The 17,945-nt window shown below is 31.6% G+C and overlaps 1 protein-coding gene across 1 annotated transcript; it reads left to right on the top strand.

Annotated features, from left to right (window-relative positions):
* Window positions 1-1,456: 1,456 nt before the first annotated feature.
* Window positions 1,457-17,473, top strand: LOC139511724 (uncharacterized). The gene is made up of 2 exons (XM_071298760.1): window positions 1,457-1,582; window positions 15,273-17,473. Exon 2 carries the CDS (start codon window positions 15,672-15,674, stop codon window positions 17,028-17,030), a length of 1,359 nt encoding a protein of 452 aa, XP_071154861.1. The 5' UTR covers window positions 1,457-1,582; window positions 15,273-15,671; the 3' UTR covers window positions 17,031-17,473.
* Window positions 17,474-17,945: the final 472 nt, after the last annotated feature.

The raw sequence follows: 17,945 nt of genomic DNA, 5'->3' as shown, positions 1-17,945 counted from the left end.
TTTAAACCAAAATGTTATCCATCAAACAAAAAATTACAGCAAAAACGGCATCTTTCATGTGCAACAGTTACAGTACTTTCTTAAGTTCTTTATATACAACGCAGATGTGGATTGCTTTAACTATATACTACAGACTGTAGAATACCAGATCGCAAATGCTGTAATGTCTGCTTTACTTATGATAGTATATTTGTTTAACGTCTATAATATCAAGGGTTTTACTAGAAGTGTCAAATGCGCTTAAAATTGTCATTGGTTCATAAAAAGAGGTCAAGGTCAGATGAACCATGCCATACAGATCTCTTCAAATATCCCGTACACCAAATAAATGTGTTCCGATCCTTACAGTGCCTTAGAAACTGACAAATGTAAAAGTTATGCTTGGCCAATTAATTCGGAACATAAGGTCAAAAGTATATGAACCCTGACCGACAGCCAGACATAGACATCTTACTATCATTCAATATATCAAATATAATTGACATCACCATTGTCATATATGAAACATGCAGATAGACATGTATACCATACACGAAATACCTTGGCGCTATAGCATTCAGGTATATATCCAAAAGGACAAACAACATAAAACAAACATTGCCGAATGTTGCATGATAATGAGTTCGATGTTAGTTGAAACCTTGCAGAAGTCGAAAATGTACACCTTACAATCATAACAACAACACTGGATTGTTTTTTCGGCGTTTTGTCACCCATTGTCTTTTATTATTGCCGTATTGTTATTTCTTTTTCTTTTCATTTTCTGAAAATATTAATTCTTTGAAATGCTTAAACCTATTGAGGATGTTGACCTATCTAGCTTTTCTCAATACCAATAACAAATATTAATTATCATATAATTGAAGAATAATTTGAACGTCTTCGTAGCATCAGATCTTTCACGATCCTTTTCACGATCTTCAAAAATGCGGTACGTCATCTTTCACGATCCGAAAAATCAATTTTGTGTAAATAGTTCTTTATTTACCAATTTTCAGATTATATTTATACAAAATAACTGTGAGAACCATTTGATTAATTCAAATAGAATGCCCTTACTCGGATAAAAGTAGTTTATCTAGTCGAATTTGTGAAAAAATCGTGTTTGTTTACATTTTTTATGTCATTGAAATGTCGAGAAGCAATCTGCCTTTTGTTGTTTTGTAAAAACTATGTACTTTTGAAATTGGATATTCTCACATACTGATCATAATGTTAAACCATTTTGACAGACAGTTTTATTTTGTCGTAAATTTGTCTGTGTAATTAATAAAATTAGAATATTTACTGATCTTTCATATGTCCTCTCGATTAAATGTCTTTCACGATCCGTTACCAGAACTTTCATGATCGTCTCTCAATACTTGACCGCCGTTAGATATTCTTTCACGATCATTTCTCTCGATAAACCGAATGACACCCGTGTATATCTCCATTCATTCAGTCCGTGGTTTTCAATTTAAACTACCGATTTTGACCTAATTTGTTACTCAACCGAATACGAATCAACATAATAATTCTACGCACTGTGTTGGCCGACAAGTTTTGTTGGAATTAAACAACTACATTCTAAGAGGAGAAAGTGAGTACTTTAGGTCGAAGAAACAGGAAATAATATTCAATTAGATGAATCGCCGGTACATCCATTTCAAAAAAGGGGGCATGCGCTGACAGGATTTTATTTGTAATGTTGTTAAGGTTCATCATAACCTTTTGGCTAAAATGGCCGTATTTACACCCCAAATTTTACTCTGAGTACAGACTAACCTATACACCTGCAACAGTTTTAAGGGATGGCAGGAACTAGATATATAAATTTTAAATGCATTTTATGTTTCAGAAAATTATAAACTTTTCTAGATTTTGCTATCCATTTTTTTTCGTTCCTGCAGAAGGTGCAAAAATTAACTAAGTAGTGAAAACGATTGAGAAGCTCCCCTCATATAATCAATGTTGTGAGTAGTATTGATTTAAATGGACAATAGATGGACAATAGACACCTGTAAACAATAGGTGATTTAACAGGTTTAAACTGTGTAACTGAGTGGACCGTATCAAATGAAACTCGGGTGTTTGTTTATTTTGCTATCTTCTGCAGACTGGAAAAAAATGAACATCAAAATCCAGGTAAGTTTTTAATTTTCTGAAACGTAGACTTCATATAACTTTTATATATCTAGTTCCTGCCATGCCTTAAAACTTTCCTGGATGTACCAGTTTGTCTGTACTCATAGTAATTTTGGAGGTGTAAACACGGCCATATTTTTCAATTCCTTATGATGAACCTTAACGAAGTTATATTTCTTAAAAGTTATTCATGCATCGGACCTCGATTGTGTTACATTTATTTACAATGAAATAGATTGTTTTTATTCAGCGTGTTTTATTTCCGTTCTGAAGGGGAATTAGATACAAAATAGACTAAATAAGATTTAATTTGTTTATTTCTGTAACAGTTCAGTTCAGTTTCTTGTATATTCCTCCATTAAATGTGGAGCACTACCCAAAGGGTATAGTTTGAGCAACTATTTACACCTTAAAACATAGGGAAACAATTTATTATATTATATACAGATGACTGAATTTGGTTATAATGATCACTAAATAATAGATATCATAATTAATTCATAGGATTGTCATCATAAAGTTTAAAAAAAATATATAATGATTTATATGTGCTAGGGTGTAGGATAATGTTAAAATACAACTGCATATACATGTATTTACAAGAATTAAAATGGTCAAAAGTTTAAAATTACTTATAATCATAGCTGAGGGTGCTATACATATATCAGGAATAATAATGAAAATTTCCTGTAAGACTTATGTAAAGTTGTTGGGGTTTGGACATAAATTTAAGGTATAATATATACAAAAATTTTCTTTACTGTTTCATTTCTATATGGAGATCTTGTCATTACTCTTTAAATTATAACTGATATCTTACAATTTTAAAGGGAAGATTTATTTTTAAAAACTTATAAGCCGTAAAATAGTTGGATGGTATACTATTTGTAAGTAACAATTTTAAGAAGTTTACTTATACTGTACTTGTGATCAGGTTTTTTATCCTTTTTGTGCGCAGCAAGTGCATCTCATAACACATATTTCTAGCCAGAGTTTCAATGTTTTCATACACAGTTGGGTAACAGTTTATGTCCTTGCTAGTACAGTCTATTATGAGCTGCAGTAATTTCCCTTGTTGTTTGATCTTCTTGTATGTTGACGTATCAATTTCATCCATTGTCTGTTCGATTTTTGAGCAGTATTTAGATCTTATTTGCTCTAGTTCTTTGCAGTGTAGAATAAAATGTTCTAGATCTTCATTTTCCTGTTCGCAAATTGTACACAAAGGGTTAACTTTTGGATCGAACTTAGCTCTTTTGGCTTGGAATATGTACGTTTGAGTACTTATTCTTGCTTTTATTTCTCCTGCCTTTACATCTTTACTATTGTTTTTTACACTTTTCCATATATTGTGAGCTTCATTTAATGGATTGTTCTGTATCTCTATGTATTTAAGTGATGTTTTTTCCATTTTTTCATTATGACATTCATTTTTCCAGTATTCCTTGATCTTTATTCCTACTAGTCTTTTCCATTCCATTTTATTCAGTGGATTTTCTATGTAGTAGCTACTGGATTTTTTTCTACTCTGTTGATAAAGTCTTTTCCTCTTTGGTCTGAGAATACTATTTGTCGGCGCAGAATTTCACATTCTATGGTTCCTGGATTTCGAACAATATTCATGAAGAAGGTAAGTACATTTTTGTCTAATGTGATGGCAATAGGTTCTGCTCCTACCAGGGTATATACAGCCATATTTGCTGTATTATTTGGAAGTCCTTGAATTTGTCGGAGGATTTTTCTCTCTGCCAGTTCTAGCATATCCTTTTCTTTTGCAAGTAAGTTCATCACCTCAAGTCCGTATATGCTTCTTGGTACTGCATATGTTCTCCATAGCTTGTATGCAACCATGGGTGAGAATCCCCTTCTGACATGTAACCCAGCTCCAAGAAGGCTGTATATTGTTGCCCTTCCAGTTCTTATTCTTTCTGAGATATTTGCACGGTTTTGCTCGTTTCTTTTGATACCTAGATGTTTGGTTTCATTGGTTATATTGATGTCATTGTCTTCAAATTTCAACGTTGATATGTTTGAGCCTTTTGCATTGTATAGAACCGCTTCAGATTTAGTTGGATTGATTTTGACTAGATCTCTGCTCGTATGGTGTTGTACGATGTCTAATATTCCTTGTGCATCTGCAGTACTATTTGCCAGGACAGCAATGTCATCGGCACATGTTGGTGCAGGGACTTGTATATCACCAATACATGCTCCAAGTCCACTTTTTAATATGCTATCAAGTATGATGTTGTTGTAGCATTTATATAGCGTTGTAGATAGTTTTGCACCTTGTTGAATTCCTTGTAGAACCATGACATCTTCTGTACATTGCCCTTCCCATTTAACCTTGATGCTCATTCCTTTATACAAGTTTCTCAGTAATATCCAAAGTTTTCCTTTTATTCCATAATGGTACAGTTTGTTGAATAGTATTTCATGGTTTAGCTTGTCAAATGCCTTTTCTGCGTCAAGAGTTACTAAGATCAGCAGTATCTTTAATTTCTTACTTTCTTCGATTGCTTCTGATGTGAGGAATGCTGCACATAGTGATGATACTCCTTCTGTAAAGCCTCTTTGCAGGGAGTTTTGTATGTTGTTAAATACAGAGTCAACTCTATCCTTCAATATACTTTGTAATATTTTTGCAAAGGTTTTAGTTACAGTTATTCCTCTATAGCTAGATGGTAATGTTTTGTCTTTTTCTTTCTTTAAGATTGGTGTTAGAATCCCTGTCTTTAGGAAGATTGGTACATCCAAATAGGTTAAGATTAAATTTAGCAAATGTACTATAAAGGGAGTTAACTCTTCCATCCCATGTTTGTAGTGTTCTGCCGAAATTCCATCTTCATCGGGTGCTTTTCCTGCTTTAAGTTTTTCTATAGCTTTATTTACTTCCTTTACATTAACAAGATCTATGCCTTGACCTTTTTCCCTTTCTATGGATTCTATTATATTGTTTTGTATCTCTACTAGCTCTAGTTTTTCAGTGTCAAAATTTTCCTCTATTGTTGGAGTAGCTAGTTGTTGGAAATGTTCTTGCCAGATTTTCATTATGCTTGGTCCATCTTCTGCAGTCTTTTCGTTTAGTTTCAGTATCTTGGTATTAATAAGTGGTGTTTTTCTTTGCATGTTGATAAGCTTGTAAAAAAGTTTTGTATCTGAGTTTGAAGCTTTCATAATTTTTCCCGCTGTTGATTCTCTCTGCGAGGCATAAGCTTGTCTTTGTGCTTTTCGAAGTATTCTCTTTGCAGCTGTCATTTTGATTTTGAGCTCATTACTTCTTTCTTGAGGTGCTCCATGTTGCCTCCAAACTTTAAATGCATTTTTTGATTGCTTTGATGCCTTATCTATTTGTTCATTCCATATCGCCTTTCCCTTTGATTTGATTTTGATTTTTCTTCTATACTTTGGGATTGCTGCTTCTCCGGCTTTATGTAGCAGTTTTTCTAGATTTTTTATATCTTTCTCAATAATTCCTTTTGATTTTTGCATGAGTTTTGGTAGTTCTTTATTGATGACTTCCTTATAAATTTGATGGTCGCAGTCAGTCCATTTAGGTTTTGCTATGATAGTTGTTGCTTTTTCCCTGACTTTTTTCAGTTGGCTGTTCAGTGTCAAGATAACAGGTACATGGTCCGAGGTATTCTCTGGGTCAGTATCAAGGACATCAATTTGTCTGATTTTGTTAATAATTTCTGAGTTACTTTTGAAGAGGAAGTAATCAATTTGTCCTTTCGACATACCATTCTGGTGATAAAATGTCTCTTTTACTGGGCATTTCTCAGTATTTCCTATACATTTTTCCTTGCAGAAAGTCTTTAGGATTTTATCATGAGGTGTCGAGCTTCTATCAAGGTACCCGTTCATGTCTCCACATACTATAATTTCGTGTGTGTCTTTATATTTCCCTATCATTTCATCAATTTGAGCCAATGTGTCTTTGTTTTCGATGTCTGCATTTTTGCTATCTGATGGCATATATACATTTATAAGACATATTGGTTTGTCTCCTTGTTGAATATGTATGGCTTGTATTCTATTTCCACCGTCTATCAGTTCCTTTATATTTTCATTAATTTCTTTTTTCCAGATTATGGCTACTCCACCATATCCCCTTTTCATTGATATGTTGAATTCAGGATCATCATTATAACAAACATTTATTACAACAGAAAAAGAAAGTTAGCTATAAGCAACCAGGTTGGTTCAATGTCGTCAGAAAAAAAAGGCAACAACACAATGACCTATTATTGGTTTGCAAGTTAAGATTCATCAAAAAAAATTATAAAATATAACTGTGTTTACACTACAAAATATATGTTTGTCTGTATTCAGAGATGTGAGACATTTAAAGACGTATTGTTTCCATATCTAATACGTTGACTGGTCTAGACGTATCTATGGTTAATTGATTATTTACGTATTTAAATAGTGATCGAGAATAGGGAAAAGAGAGGGACAAAATAGGGAAACTGTGATGAAAATGTTTAGTCTCTTCCATTTTTAATATTTTGAATAATTTAAATAATGTTTGATAATTGTTTAAATGATGATTTATGTGTGTTCACATACTTGCTACTTGTTTGTCAAAATTCTGACTCAATAACATCCATTTCCCTCAAAGTGATGTTTATACGATATATATTAATTAATATGCCAATTATAAGAGTTGTTTCGGCGTTTTTATATACAATGAACATACGTTACTGCAAGCTTATATCTGAATTAGATTAGTGAAAAATAATAATAAAAAAATAACTCGGAAACTCATGCTCTTATCATGTAAGCAGCCGATAATTGTATAAATGATAGGTGCACAAACAAAGCTTTGTTTATTTTTACTGCCACTTGTTACTCCATCTATATATTGAGCAAACGGTAATGATAATATTTCTCTTTTGTGCCATGACAGTTATATTGAATTGACAGAAATTCACAGGACAACAAGTCACAGACAAAAAGCCACGGACACAATGTCACAGGAGAAAAAGTCACAACTCTGTTTTGAGATACTCTGAATAAGAAAAAATAATTGTATTTTTCTAAAACAATTACAAATAAAGCTATTTTGTATTCTAAATTTAGTTGATACATTTCGAAAATGATTAAATTGTTGTTAAGAAAACAAAATATCAAAATGGCTTGGTACTTAAATGGATTCATAGTCATACGTTTTTTGATTGAGTTAAGTCAAGGGGTACAATCAAAATCACGTGATGGATATACACACACCGGAAGTAACAGTCGAGCAGACCGCTTGAAAGGTAAGTAGTCGTATTTACTTGTTTATATCAATAAAATTTAATAAATAAGGTAGTGCACCGAATGTAGGATACTATCTAGTTTTGAAATACACAATTATCCTTGCTGGAAAGCGTGCAGTTAATGCGAACACTTCGACACAGTTCCAAAATTTCACCGTCGAAGTGTTTGCAATAACTGCACGCTTTCTAGCAAAAACAATTGTGTATTTTAAAACTACATACTATCCGACATTCGGTGTGCCAACTTATTAATCAAAATTTAATTGATATAAACAAGAAAATGCAACTACTAACCTTTCAAGCGGCGAGTTCTACTGTAACTTCCGGTGTGTGTATATCCATCACGTGATTTTGATTGTACCCCTTGTAAGTCTGCCAATTGATAGTTTATCGTATGTTTTTCTATGTTGTGATGTTATGCTATTGTTTCAGAAAAAGGGGGAAGGTTTGGATCCATTAAAACGTTTAATCCCGCTGCAAATGTTTGCACCTGTCCTAAGTCAGGAATCTGATGTACAGTAGTTGTCGTTTGTTTATGTAATATATACGTGTTTCTCGTTTTGTTTATAATATAATATAAACAAAACGAGAAACGAGAAACACGTATATATTTACTAGTGTAATTTTGGGGCCCTTTATAGCTTGTTGTTCGGTGTGAGCCAAGGCTCCGTGTTGAAGGCCGTACTTTAACCTATAATGGTTTACTTTTTAAATTGTTATTTGGATGGAGAGTTGTCTCATTGGCACTCACACCACATCTTCCTATGTCTATCATAGTGCCCAGAAATATATCATTTGCATGAATAAAATTTTAATAATTTTTGCATGATTGGCGAGTTTTGGATGTGTCTATGGGCCACCCGATATCTCTCTGCCGGAAGTCAGAATAAAATTCTCGGAACGTCTCGAAAGTTTTCGGTAATTTATACAGGTTGTTATCCACGTCTTTGATATGGTCCTTTGATGGCCCGTGACGACGCAATTATATTTGTTTTAAAACTACCACTGTACACTGTATGTATCTGGGTAAATTTTAACGTGGTATTGTCTGTTGTCTCGATAACATGTAAACTAATTATGTTTGAAGATTTAACCACGGGATACTGTGTATTTCATCAGAGAGCATTCTGGTTTAAATATTAATATTAGATCGGAAAACAGAAAGATAATATGCTTATCAAAAGTATTTAGTTCAATCGGAATCAAAGATAAATATACAAATTATATACTGTATTTATGTTTCTAAAGAAACTAACAATGGTTGAAATCAGAATATTTTCACAGTTGCAATTACGAAATGAAGTATTTTATACATGACGAGGTACTCTGCTTTGGTATTTTTTAATATTTATTTGTAAAGGAAACATAAAAATTAAATCTAAATAAATTCTTACATCCTACAAAAAAAATGTTTATAAACAATAATCATTATATTTCTACATTAATTATTTCATACCATTTTAGTATTTAGGTTTTATGAGTATTTATTATTTATGTTTTTTTGTATTGTAATATATCCATAAAATTTTCAACGGTCCTTAATAAAATGCTTGTGTGTTTTCAATTCATAAAGCATGATTTTAAATCCTTGCAGCTCACAACAACCGTAAAAATAGTTTACAATAATCTCAACAAAATTTAATTACAACCATAATATTGATTATTTTATACTGTTTAAGTATGGATTTAAAAGTCTTTGCTTATATTTTGTATAGATATATATTCACATAGTGGAATGTTAGAATTTAAAAATTGATTCATTCGATAAATAAAATGTCCATCCGTAAATACTTGACGTTCGTGTTCATTGATATTAATATATATTCAAAAGAATTTGAAAAAAATTACTAACAGGAACGTTAGTTTATTATAAAATTTAATTCAATTTTTGTTTGTATGTTTTAATAGTTTAACCTTATAGCATCTACATATTTGTACTATGGTACGGTTCTGAAAATTGTATTCATTGTGTTGACCAACTATCCTTCACGTCTAGATTCATTCACATTCTAAATCACATTTCAAAAGTGCGTTCTAAAAATTCCAGATAAAATGTTAATAAATCCGGAGTCAAAACATTTAATGTAGGCCGTTTGACATTCGAATTCAACTATTAGATTAAGATATGTGATGACGCAAATGCGTATTCTTTTCCTTAGTATCAGTGAGATGCTTTCTATTTACTATTTTGTGCGCTAAAAGACTATTTGCATGCAATACTATTAAATTCACTCGTGAAAGCTTATTTTCGTTTTCGTTATCTAAATTCAGGACACGGCAGACTATTAGTTTTTGTCCTGTGACTTTCTGTCCGTTAAACTTCCACTAAAGGTTGACATCACGGTCAATGTTTAAACTATGTAGATTTCTTTACCCCCATAATGTACTTGTGCCAGATGAGAAGAAAAACGCTTCAAGAGGGTGGGTGGAAGAAAATTCCTCAAAACAACGATAACGGTATAAAGCTTTACCTGTTATATTGCTCATAGGTGTCAGAAGTTTAATTACTATAACAACTTCCCCAAGTTAAAATTTTATTTTTGAAGACTGTTCAAATCAATAAATAAATTCCTGGGTGTTCGACAACAAGATAAAAAAAAATCCTTGAAATGCATGAATTTATATTCTTATGGTTGCTGTTTGTCTTTTCTCTTATCTTTTATTCTAATGATTACGTTTGACCTGAAAACTCACATATTTTATTACTGTGATAAAATCACAATCTAGTACTGAGTACTTGGTTAGATTTAAAAAAAGGACTTATTTTTTTTTAAACAATTGTTTGGTTTTTTGATACTGAAATCAAAACATTCTAATCTATAACATTTTATGAAATTACTGTTAAAATAATACTAATCATGAACATATATGAATAAAAGCTGGACATGTAAAAGAAAAAATGGAAAAAAACTCACAGGAAATAAGTCACTATTTTAGTAATAAAAAATCACAGGAAAAAAGTCACACATTTAATAATTGTATGAATCTTAACTCACAAATCGTATAAGAAATTGGCAAGAAAATAGTAAATAAAGGACAATTAATAACCGTCTGTTGGATTGTTTTTTAAACATGACATTTTCAATATTTTAGTGTTTTAAAAAAGACAGTCTTTAAAAACAAGTAAACTTTATCAAATACAATGATATATATTTAATAAATGAAAACTTCAAACGTATGCAAAATATACAAGCTTTCTAAGTATAAATCACACAAGCGGCAATCACAAATGTAGGTTAGAAGTCCACAGGACAGAAGTCATGGACAAAAAGTCACGGACAAAAAGTCAAGGACAAAAAATCACGGACAAAAAGTCACGAAAAACAAGCAACGGACAAAAAGTTACAATTTAGTTTTGGGATTTTTTTTCTTTGAATAAAAATCAATTATTTTAAATGTATTTTTCTTGAACTGTTATTCTAATATATAAACCATCTTTATAAGTTAAACTTGAATTACATATCAATAACGATCAAATAGTTGTTAAGAAAACAAAATGTCAAAGTGCCTTATATTAAACGCTAATGTAACATTGATGTTGATATTTTAATATTAAAAAATGATTTTTTTTAATATTAAAAAATCTGCATATCATTATGTATAAAAAAAAATCATTTATTGACATTTATGAATGCGACTGAATATTTTATATTAAAAAAATAAAAAAATGTTTTTTTTTCATAAGTTTTTGGCAAGTAGAAATATTATTAAACCGGAACAAATTGGTTTCTGTAACGGCAAGCGCGCCAGTGATGATCATTTAGTTTTGAGAACTCTTATAGAAAAGTATACTCAACAAGGCGATAAGAGCCTCTGACACTGTTAGTCATGATGGACTGTTTTATAAACTGAGAAACATTGTCAGTGATTTATTCTATAACACTCTAAAAGATATGTTTAATAATATTGAACTTTGTGTAAAGGTAGACAAATATTCTATGACTGAAAACTTTACATCTAACATCTTCTTTTTATATATAGGAGTCAAACAAGGGGATAATTAAAGCCCCACTTTTTTAATTTTTTTATAAATGATATTCTTGACTCATATGATGAGACCTGTAAACCTGCTATTTTAAATTCCTTACAGCTTAATTGCTAGTTGTATGCAGATGACTTAGTATTGATGTCAGAAACAGCTGATGGTTTACAGAAGTGTATTGATAAACTATATAATAATTACTGTGATAACTGGGAGCTCCAAATAAATATAAAGAAAACTAAATCAGTAGCATATAATAAAACAGGAAAACTGTATGATCAAATATTTAATGTTAACAATGTCCCTTTCGAAAGGGCTAGGGGTTATAAATATTTAGGAATTTATGTAAGTGCAAGTGGAAGCTTTACAGAGGCTAAAGAAGATTTATCTAAAAAGGGATTGAAAGCTTTATTAAAATATACAAACAGTTTTAACTTATATAAACATAAAATTAACACACTTTCACATATATTTGATCATACTGTGACACCTGTGTTGTTATATGGGAGTGAAATATGGGGATCTTCAGTAATAAATAAACTAAATAAAAATGAACATAATCTATTTAAACTATGCCAGGACATGAAACACGAAAGTATTCATGTCAAATTCTAAAGTCGGATGATATCCTTCTCTCTGACGTTCTAAATGTCTCTAAATCACTAATTAGTTTAAACAAAAATAGTTGGTATAGTTGTATTGCTATTCTTATATGAAATATCTTGATATAGATCTTAAACTTGTTAAAAATTCAAAGATAGATTTAAAATCACTAATTTACCGGAAATTAAAACAGAAATATTCTTGTATTTGGAAATCTAAACTTTACAATGATAGACAAAATAAACAGCATGGAAATAAACTAAGAACTTATAGATTATTCAAAGAAAATAATTGTATGGAAAAATACTTATTAATTTTGAATGAGGATGAAAGGCGACTGCTCACTTAGTTCACAGTCAGTGCACATAAATTAGAAATTTAAGAGGCAGATATGTGGGGCTTCGAGTGGAGGATAGATTATGTAAATTATGCAACACCGAAGTTGATGAAATTCATCTTCTTCTTCAGTGTCCTGTTTTAGAAAATAAAAGATATGACTATATAAATTACTTTAATAAGGTAAAAAAAAAAACAACTTTAAAAGCCTCCCAAATAAATGAAAAATTACTATGGTTAATGTCATATGAGGATAATGTAATTATTAAAAAGGTAAGTTTATTAGTGTGTACTTTATTCAAAGAGAGAATTTAATTCTAGATACAGTTTAATCACCGGTAGTTTGTCCATGTATACTACATTGTAAAACTATACATGATGTATATTATTTTTTTTTCTTTCAAATAATCAATGTAATCAATATGTAATTACTTGTATGAAATTGAACTTAATTGTACTGCTTAAATTATTGGGCGTCATAATTGGCAATAAAAAACTTTGAATTGTATTGTATAATAGTGATGGTCAGATGAAACCTGCTAGACTGACATGTTCACCCTAACAATCATTCCATACACATAATATAGTTGACCTAGCTACCGAAATTTTAAACTTGATCACTGATCAATGAAATGAGGTTCAGGTCAGGCGGGATTTATCTCTGGGACATGAAAAACATTGCAAGGAACTATTGCTCCAAATAGATTGAAAAAAATATCGTATTATTCATAAGAAATTAAACAAAAATCACATAACAAAAAATAAACTTTCAAGACGTCGCTGAAACTTAAAAATAAAGTCAAGTCAAGGACAACGGATATATGACAGACAGACATAAGGCATTTTTAGAAAAAGGTATGCAGCCTCCATGACTTCTTCTTCTGATATATACTGCGCCGGATTGTACTTCCTGCAATTTTCACCGTAGGCGAGACAAAAAACGATAAACGACAGAAAGACAAACAACGGTTTACAAAATACTACATAGAAAACTACTTTTAAAAATTAGAAACACATCCCACCAAACTCTGGGGGTAATTTTTGGTTTATCGTAAGTTTAAGCAGATTCTATTTGCATGTGATATCCGTCGTGTTGCTCCTGAAACTGCGACCTGAAAGGTCTTTAATTCGTTGTGTCACAATTGGGAAATATTGGAAGGATTGGGGATACGACAGTTGTGACGAAAATTTTCCGTGATGGTTTACTAAGTTATGATGGCGTCTGCAAAAATATCGATAGGGATGATTTCAATTTTACCACTAGTAACCATTGGATCAGTAGAATCCTTGTAAACAGCAACAATCTATCAAACAATTCATGCCTCACACTCCAGCTCTGGAATGCCGTGTTAACTGAACTCATAAAAACTCGATATAAATGCGTTACTAGAATGTTGCTTTAAAGAAATGAAAAATTCACAAAAGAAAAGCTGAAATATTTTAGTTCTAAACAAATCTTCATTGTCCATTTCTAGATGTTAATCAAGATACGATACCGACTTTACTGTGTATCTGTGATCTGCTTTATTCCCTGTTCGATGGAGATGTGCGATCAACCGTCACCGAAACATAAATTATCTAGTGAGAGACGATATTATTTATATAGCGAACCGTGAAGTTAAAGGATAATGCTAGCTTATTTTCACTCTGCCTTTGACGCTTCTGTATAAAATCTGCCTCATATGAATAATTAAGTAACAAGCAGACAGCACAATTGGTTCTCATATGGATGCCGATTGTAATTAAGTCAATAAAGACAATACACATCTTTAGGGTGTCATTGTCATTTAGAATAGATTAACTGAGCTGTTTTTGGCAAAGCTTTTAGGAATTTTTGGTCCTCAGTGCTCTTCAACTTTGTAATATTTTTGGCCTTTTTTTTTTTAAATATTCGAGCGTCACTGAGTTTTTTGTAGACGAGACACGCGTCTCGCGCAAATATAAAATGTCAATCCCGGTATCTATGATAAGTTATTTATTTCTAAGCATGTTATTTGAATCGAAGTGAGCAGCTTTTTTTTACAAAGTATAATTGTTCCCCTTCCTGAACAATGTATTTGACGCTAAAAATTATTTAACCTAAGTTGATGCTTAACTTTTCTTTTTAGGGAGTTGGCTTCTCAGTTTCAAAATAATCAACTTTTCAAAACACAAGCATATATTGATAGGGGATTAATAAAGGAATCAAAACAGCGAAAAATATATATAGGTCACCGTGTTTGTTTTCGAGATATTAGTCATCGAAATTCTGGCGGGAAACTGTTCTCTCTTGACTTTTCATAGCTTTATCATGGACAAGTTTAAGTCCTCAAAAACTATTAAAAAATATTTAAAATCTTATAAGACTTTAACAGACAGCTTATCATTATACATGTTAAAGAATTATAAAAAGAAAAATGGGGGTCACCGGGCAAAATTTGTTAAGGCATTCAAATGAATAAAACCAGAGGATTCCGAAAATCTGACCAAAATTCCAAAACATGACAAGTGTGCTTCCTTAAGCGCCGTAAGAATTTTTCTTTATATGAAACAAAGTTGGATTACTTATTCAAATCTGTCTTTATTTCGAATCATGAATACCAGTGTTCAGAGTAGAGAATTAAAGTATTTTTTATATTACTGCATGAAAAATAAGACTTAAATGTATGTACCGTTGACAGATCTTTAAACATTTCATGATCTGTTTCAGACTGCCCTTTAGTAGATACTTTTTCAGCAACTCTGAAGTTTTGATAGATGTTAATAATTTGTAAAAAAAGTTTGTGGTTAGTATTTGGCAGAAAAATAATATATGTGTGTTTGTAAAAATACAATTTGGACAAAGGAGGGGTTTGTTTGCCGCATATGTTAAACATATTGCCTTTATACGTGGTTTTTTTTTTGGAAGACTATTTATGTAAAATTGATATATACAAGTTCGTTATTTGTCCTTAAACAAATCAGTTTCATTTTCTTTTCAGCCACAAAGAATGATTGAAATGTGCGGAGACTACATTTAACCCAAACAAACGAGGTGTTTGCTTCATCTGAATTGTCAGCCAAGAACTGTACCTTAAATTCAAATCAAAAGGAATATTTTGCAAAAAAAAACTTATACCAGAGTATGCCTTTCTTAATTTCAGTGATCTGCAAATAATACATCAAAATGTATGAAGTGTTTATTCTATATGATGATTCAGATGTATTCACTCAAGAAACTCTTTTTCCTGTTTTCGAAAACCAGAAGCTGGAATGTTGTTCATTTTATAATTTTCCAGGAAAGACAAAACCTTGCATACTTAAAACATTAGATCCCTTTCCTGATAAAATACTTGTCGTTATATCGGAAGTTATGTCAAAATGAAATTGTAAAATATGCTATGGAATGTGTTCTGCTGTTTGCCATCAATATATACGGGAATGCCAGTAAAGTTTTTGATCACGTTATTACTTTTATAACTACTGGATCAATAAGTAAAGAGAATGATTTATTTCCACTGTTGAAAACTAGTATCATTTATAACAATTCAGCAGCTTCCATCAATGATCTTGTATCAAAAATCAGATTGAAGATAATGCCATTTTGTAACATTCTAGCTAAAAATGGAATCACTGGAACTTTAAGTTTGCATGGATTAAGCTTCAAACATTTAGAATCACAAATCTTTGGCCTAATAATTTCAACAGGAAAGCTCTGTCTACAAATCGACTTGGATGAATATTTCAGATATCGACAAAAACATCAAGATCACAAAACCGTAGACGTTTTGGGACAAAAACATGTTTTGAGAAGTTCTAATACTAAAGTTTTGATTATAATGGATAATAACTCAAACAGATTCAAGGAGGCCGTGTCAGATATATCTGATATTTGTTCATCTTTAATTTGTTTCACCAGTAAACCTGTGTATTTAGTGTGTTCTGTTGCTGGAAAGTATGGTTCTGCTGAAGAAAACTGTCTTAGGGACATTTACCCAAATGCATGGTACGGCTGTACACGAAAAAAAGTTATTGATATTGCACAGCCACGTTTTGAAAAATACAGTAGTGTTAGAGAAAGAAAGAATTCATTTCCTACAGATTGGATTAAAAATGATCAAGATCAGGTTAAAAAATTAGCAAAGGCTGGTTTTTTCTACCCAGGAGTTGGATTAAATGGACAGTGTTATTCCTGTAGTGGTCGGCTCACCAATGTAAAATATCATACCAATCCGCTTACAAAACACGCTTCCCAATACCCAGATTGTAAATTCATCAAAGAAACTTTATCAGAGGAAGAAATACAGAATGCAATTTTACAATTCAACGATGCTAATAAAAAATCAAATTTTGCATCTCAACTTGAAAAAACGTATTGCACTTTAGAATCTAGAATGGAAACCTTTAAAGCATATTCACGTAATATAAGTGCTTTGGATGTAAAACAATGGGCAGAAGCTGGATTTTATTGTGTTGCGTTGAATATTATTCAGTGCTTCAAATGTTGTGTTAGACTCTTTCACATTCAAAAAAATGTAAACATTTGGACAATACATGCAAATGTATCTCCAAAATGTCAGTATATATATGAAAAGAAGGGAAATGAATTCATATCAGTTTTGCACCATTCTAAGGAACATTCAATTTGTCCAGAGCAAACAATAATAACAATTAAGGGAATGTATGACAGTACTCAAACTGACACTGAATATGACAATACCAAAACCAAGCCTGGGGAATATCTTTTCAGACCATACTAGTCATAACACATGTCATTAGATAACAGAGATATGCTGGGATACCATGGCAAATGTAACATTTTTGTTTGAATAACCTGTTCTTTTAATCATGTTATTTTATAGTTTTGCTGTGTATAACACTTTATGCTTATATAACGCTTGAAAAATATGTGCAGTCGCAGGTTGAAGACTACTTGAAATGTTTAAGGTGATACATAGCTTGGTTTCGTGTTTCTCAGTTTGTATGCACTGATGCATTTTGTTGGTAGTTTTGATTAGTTTGTCAGTTTTTATTCCATGGGATTTTGAATGTCAAATTAGTAGTTTCTGTCTTGGTGTTACCTATGTGCTCCTAGAACGACGGAAATAACTGAAGAGAAGAAGAAGACAACGTGTGATACGGGTGGTCTGAGAAATGAGGAATTTACTTAGAGAAGAATAAAACAATCTAATGATTAAGCACATTTCTTCGAGTTTTATTTTTTTATTTTTCGGGGAGCGAGGGTTACAGACCACTTGAAATATTTATGGTGATACACAGCTTGTTTCCATTCACTGATGCATTATGTTGATAGTTTTGATTAGCCTTTGTAAGTTCTTCTTCCATAGGAGTATGAATGTTCAATTAGTATCTTCTGTCTTGTTGTTACACAGGTGTTCCTAGAACGGAGGAAATAAACCAGAGAAGAATAGGACAACATAGAACACTGATGATTAAAACATCATTTCTCAGAGCTCTCTGATGATGTAATACATATCTTCAGCGGTGCTAGTTTGTCGTATTTTGGAGTGATGAGAGTTCTGTCTCTGTGTGACACAGATGCTCCGATTTACTAAGAGAAGAAAACAATCTTATCATAAAACACAAATTTCTTCGAATATCTTGTATTTTTTTTTTTTTTTTGGTTGAGTAATGCGAGTTTGATAAAGTGATGC

The sequence above is a fragment of the Mytilus edulis genome, chromosome 2 (assembly GCF_963676685.1).
Source record: "Mytilus edulis chromosome 2, xbMytEdul2.2, whole genome shotgun sequence".
Lineage (NCBI taxonomy): Eukaryota > Metazoa > Mollusca > Bivalvia > Mytilida > Mytilidae > Mytilus > Mytilus edulis.
Note: the sequence above shows the minus strand (reverse complement) of the source record. Positions and strands in the feature narration are given on the sequence as shown.

Excerpts from the sequence above, each read along its gene's own strand:
- LOC139511724 (XM_071298760.1), top strand. The coding sequence starts at position 15,672 with ATGGAATGTGTTCTGCTGTTTGCCATCAATATATACGGGAATGCCAGT.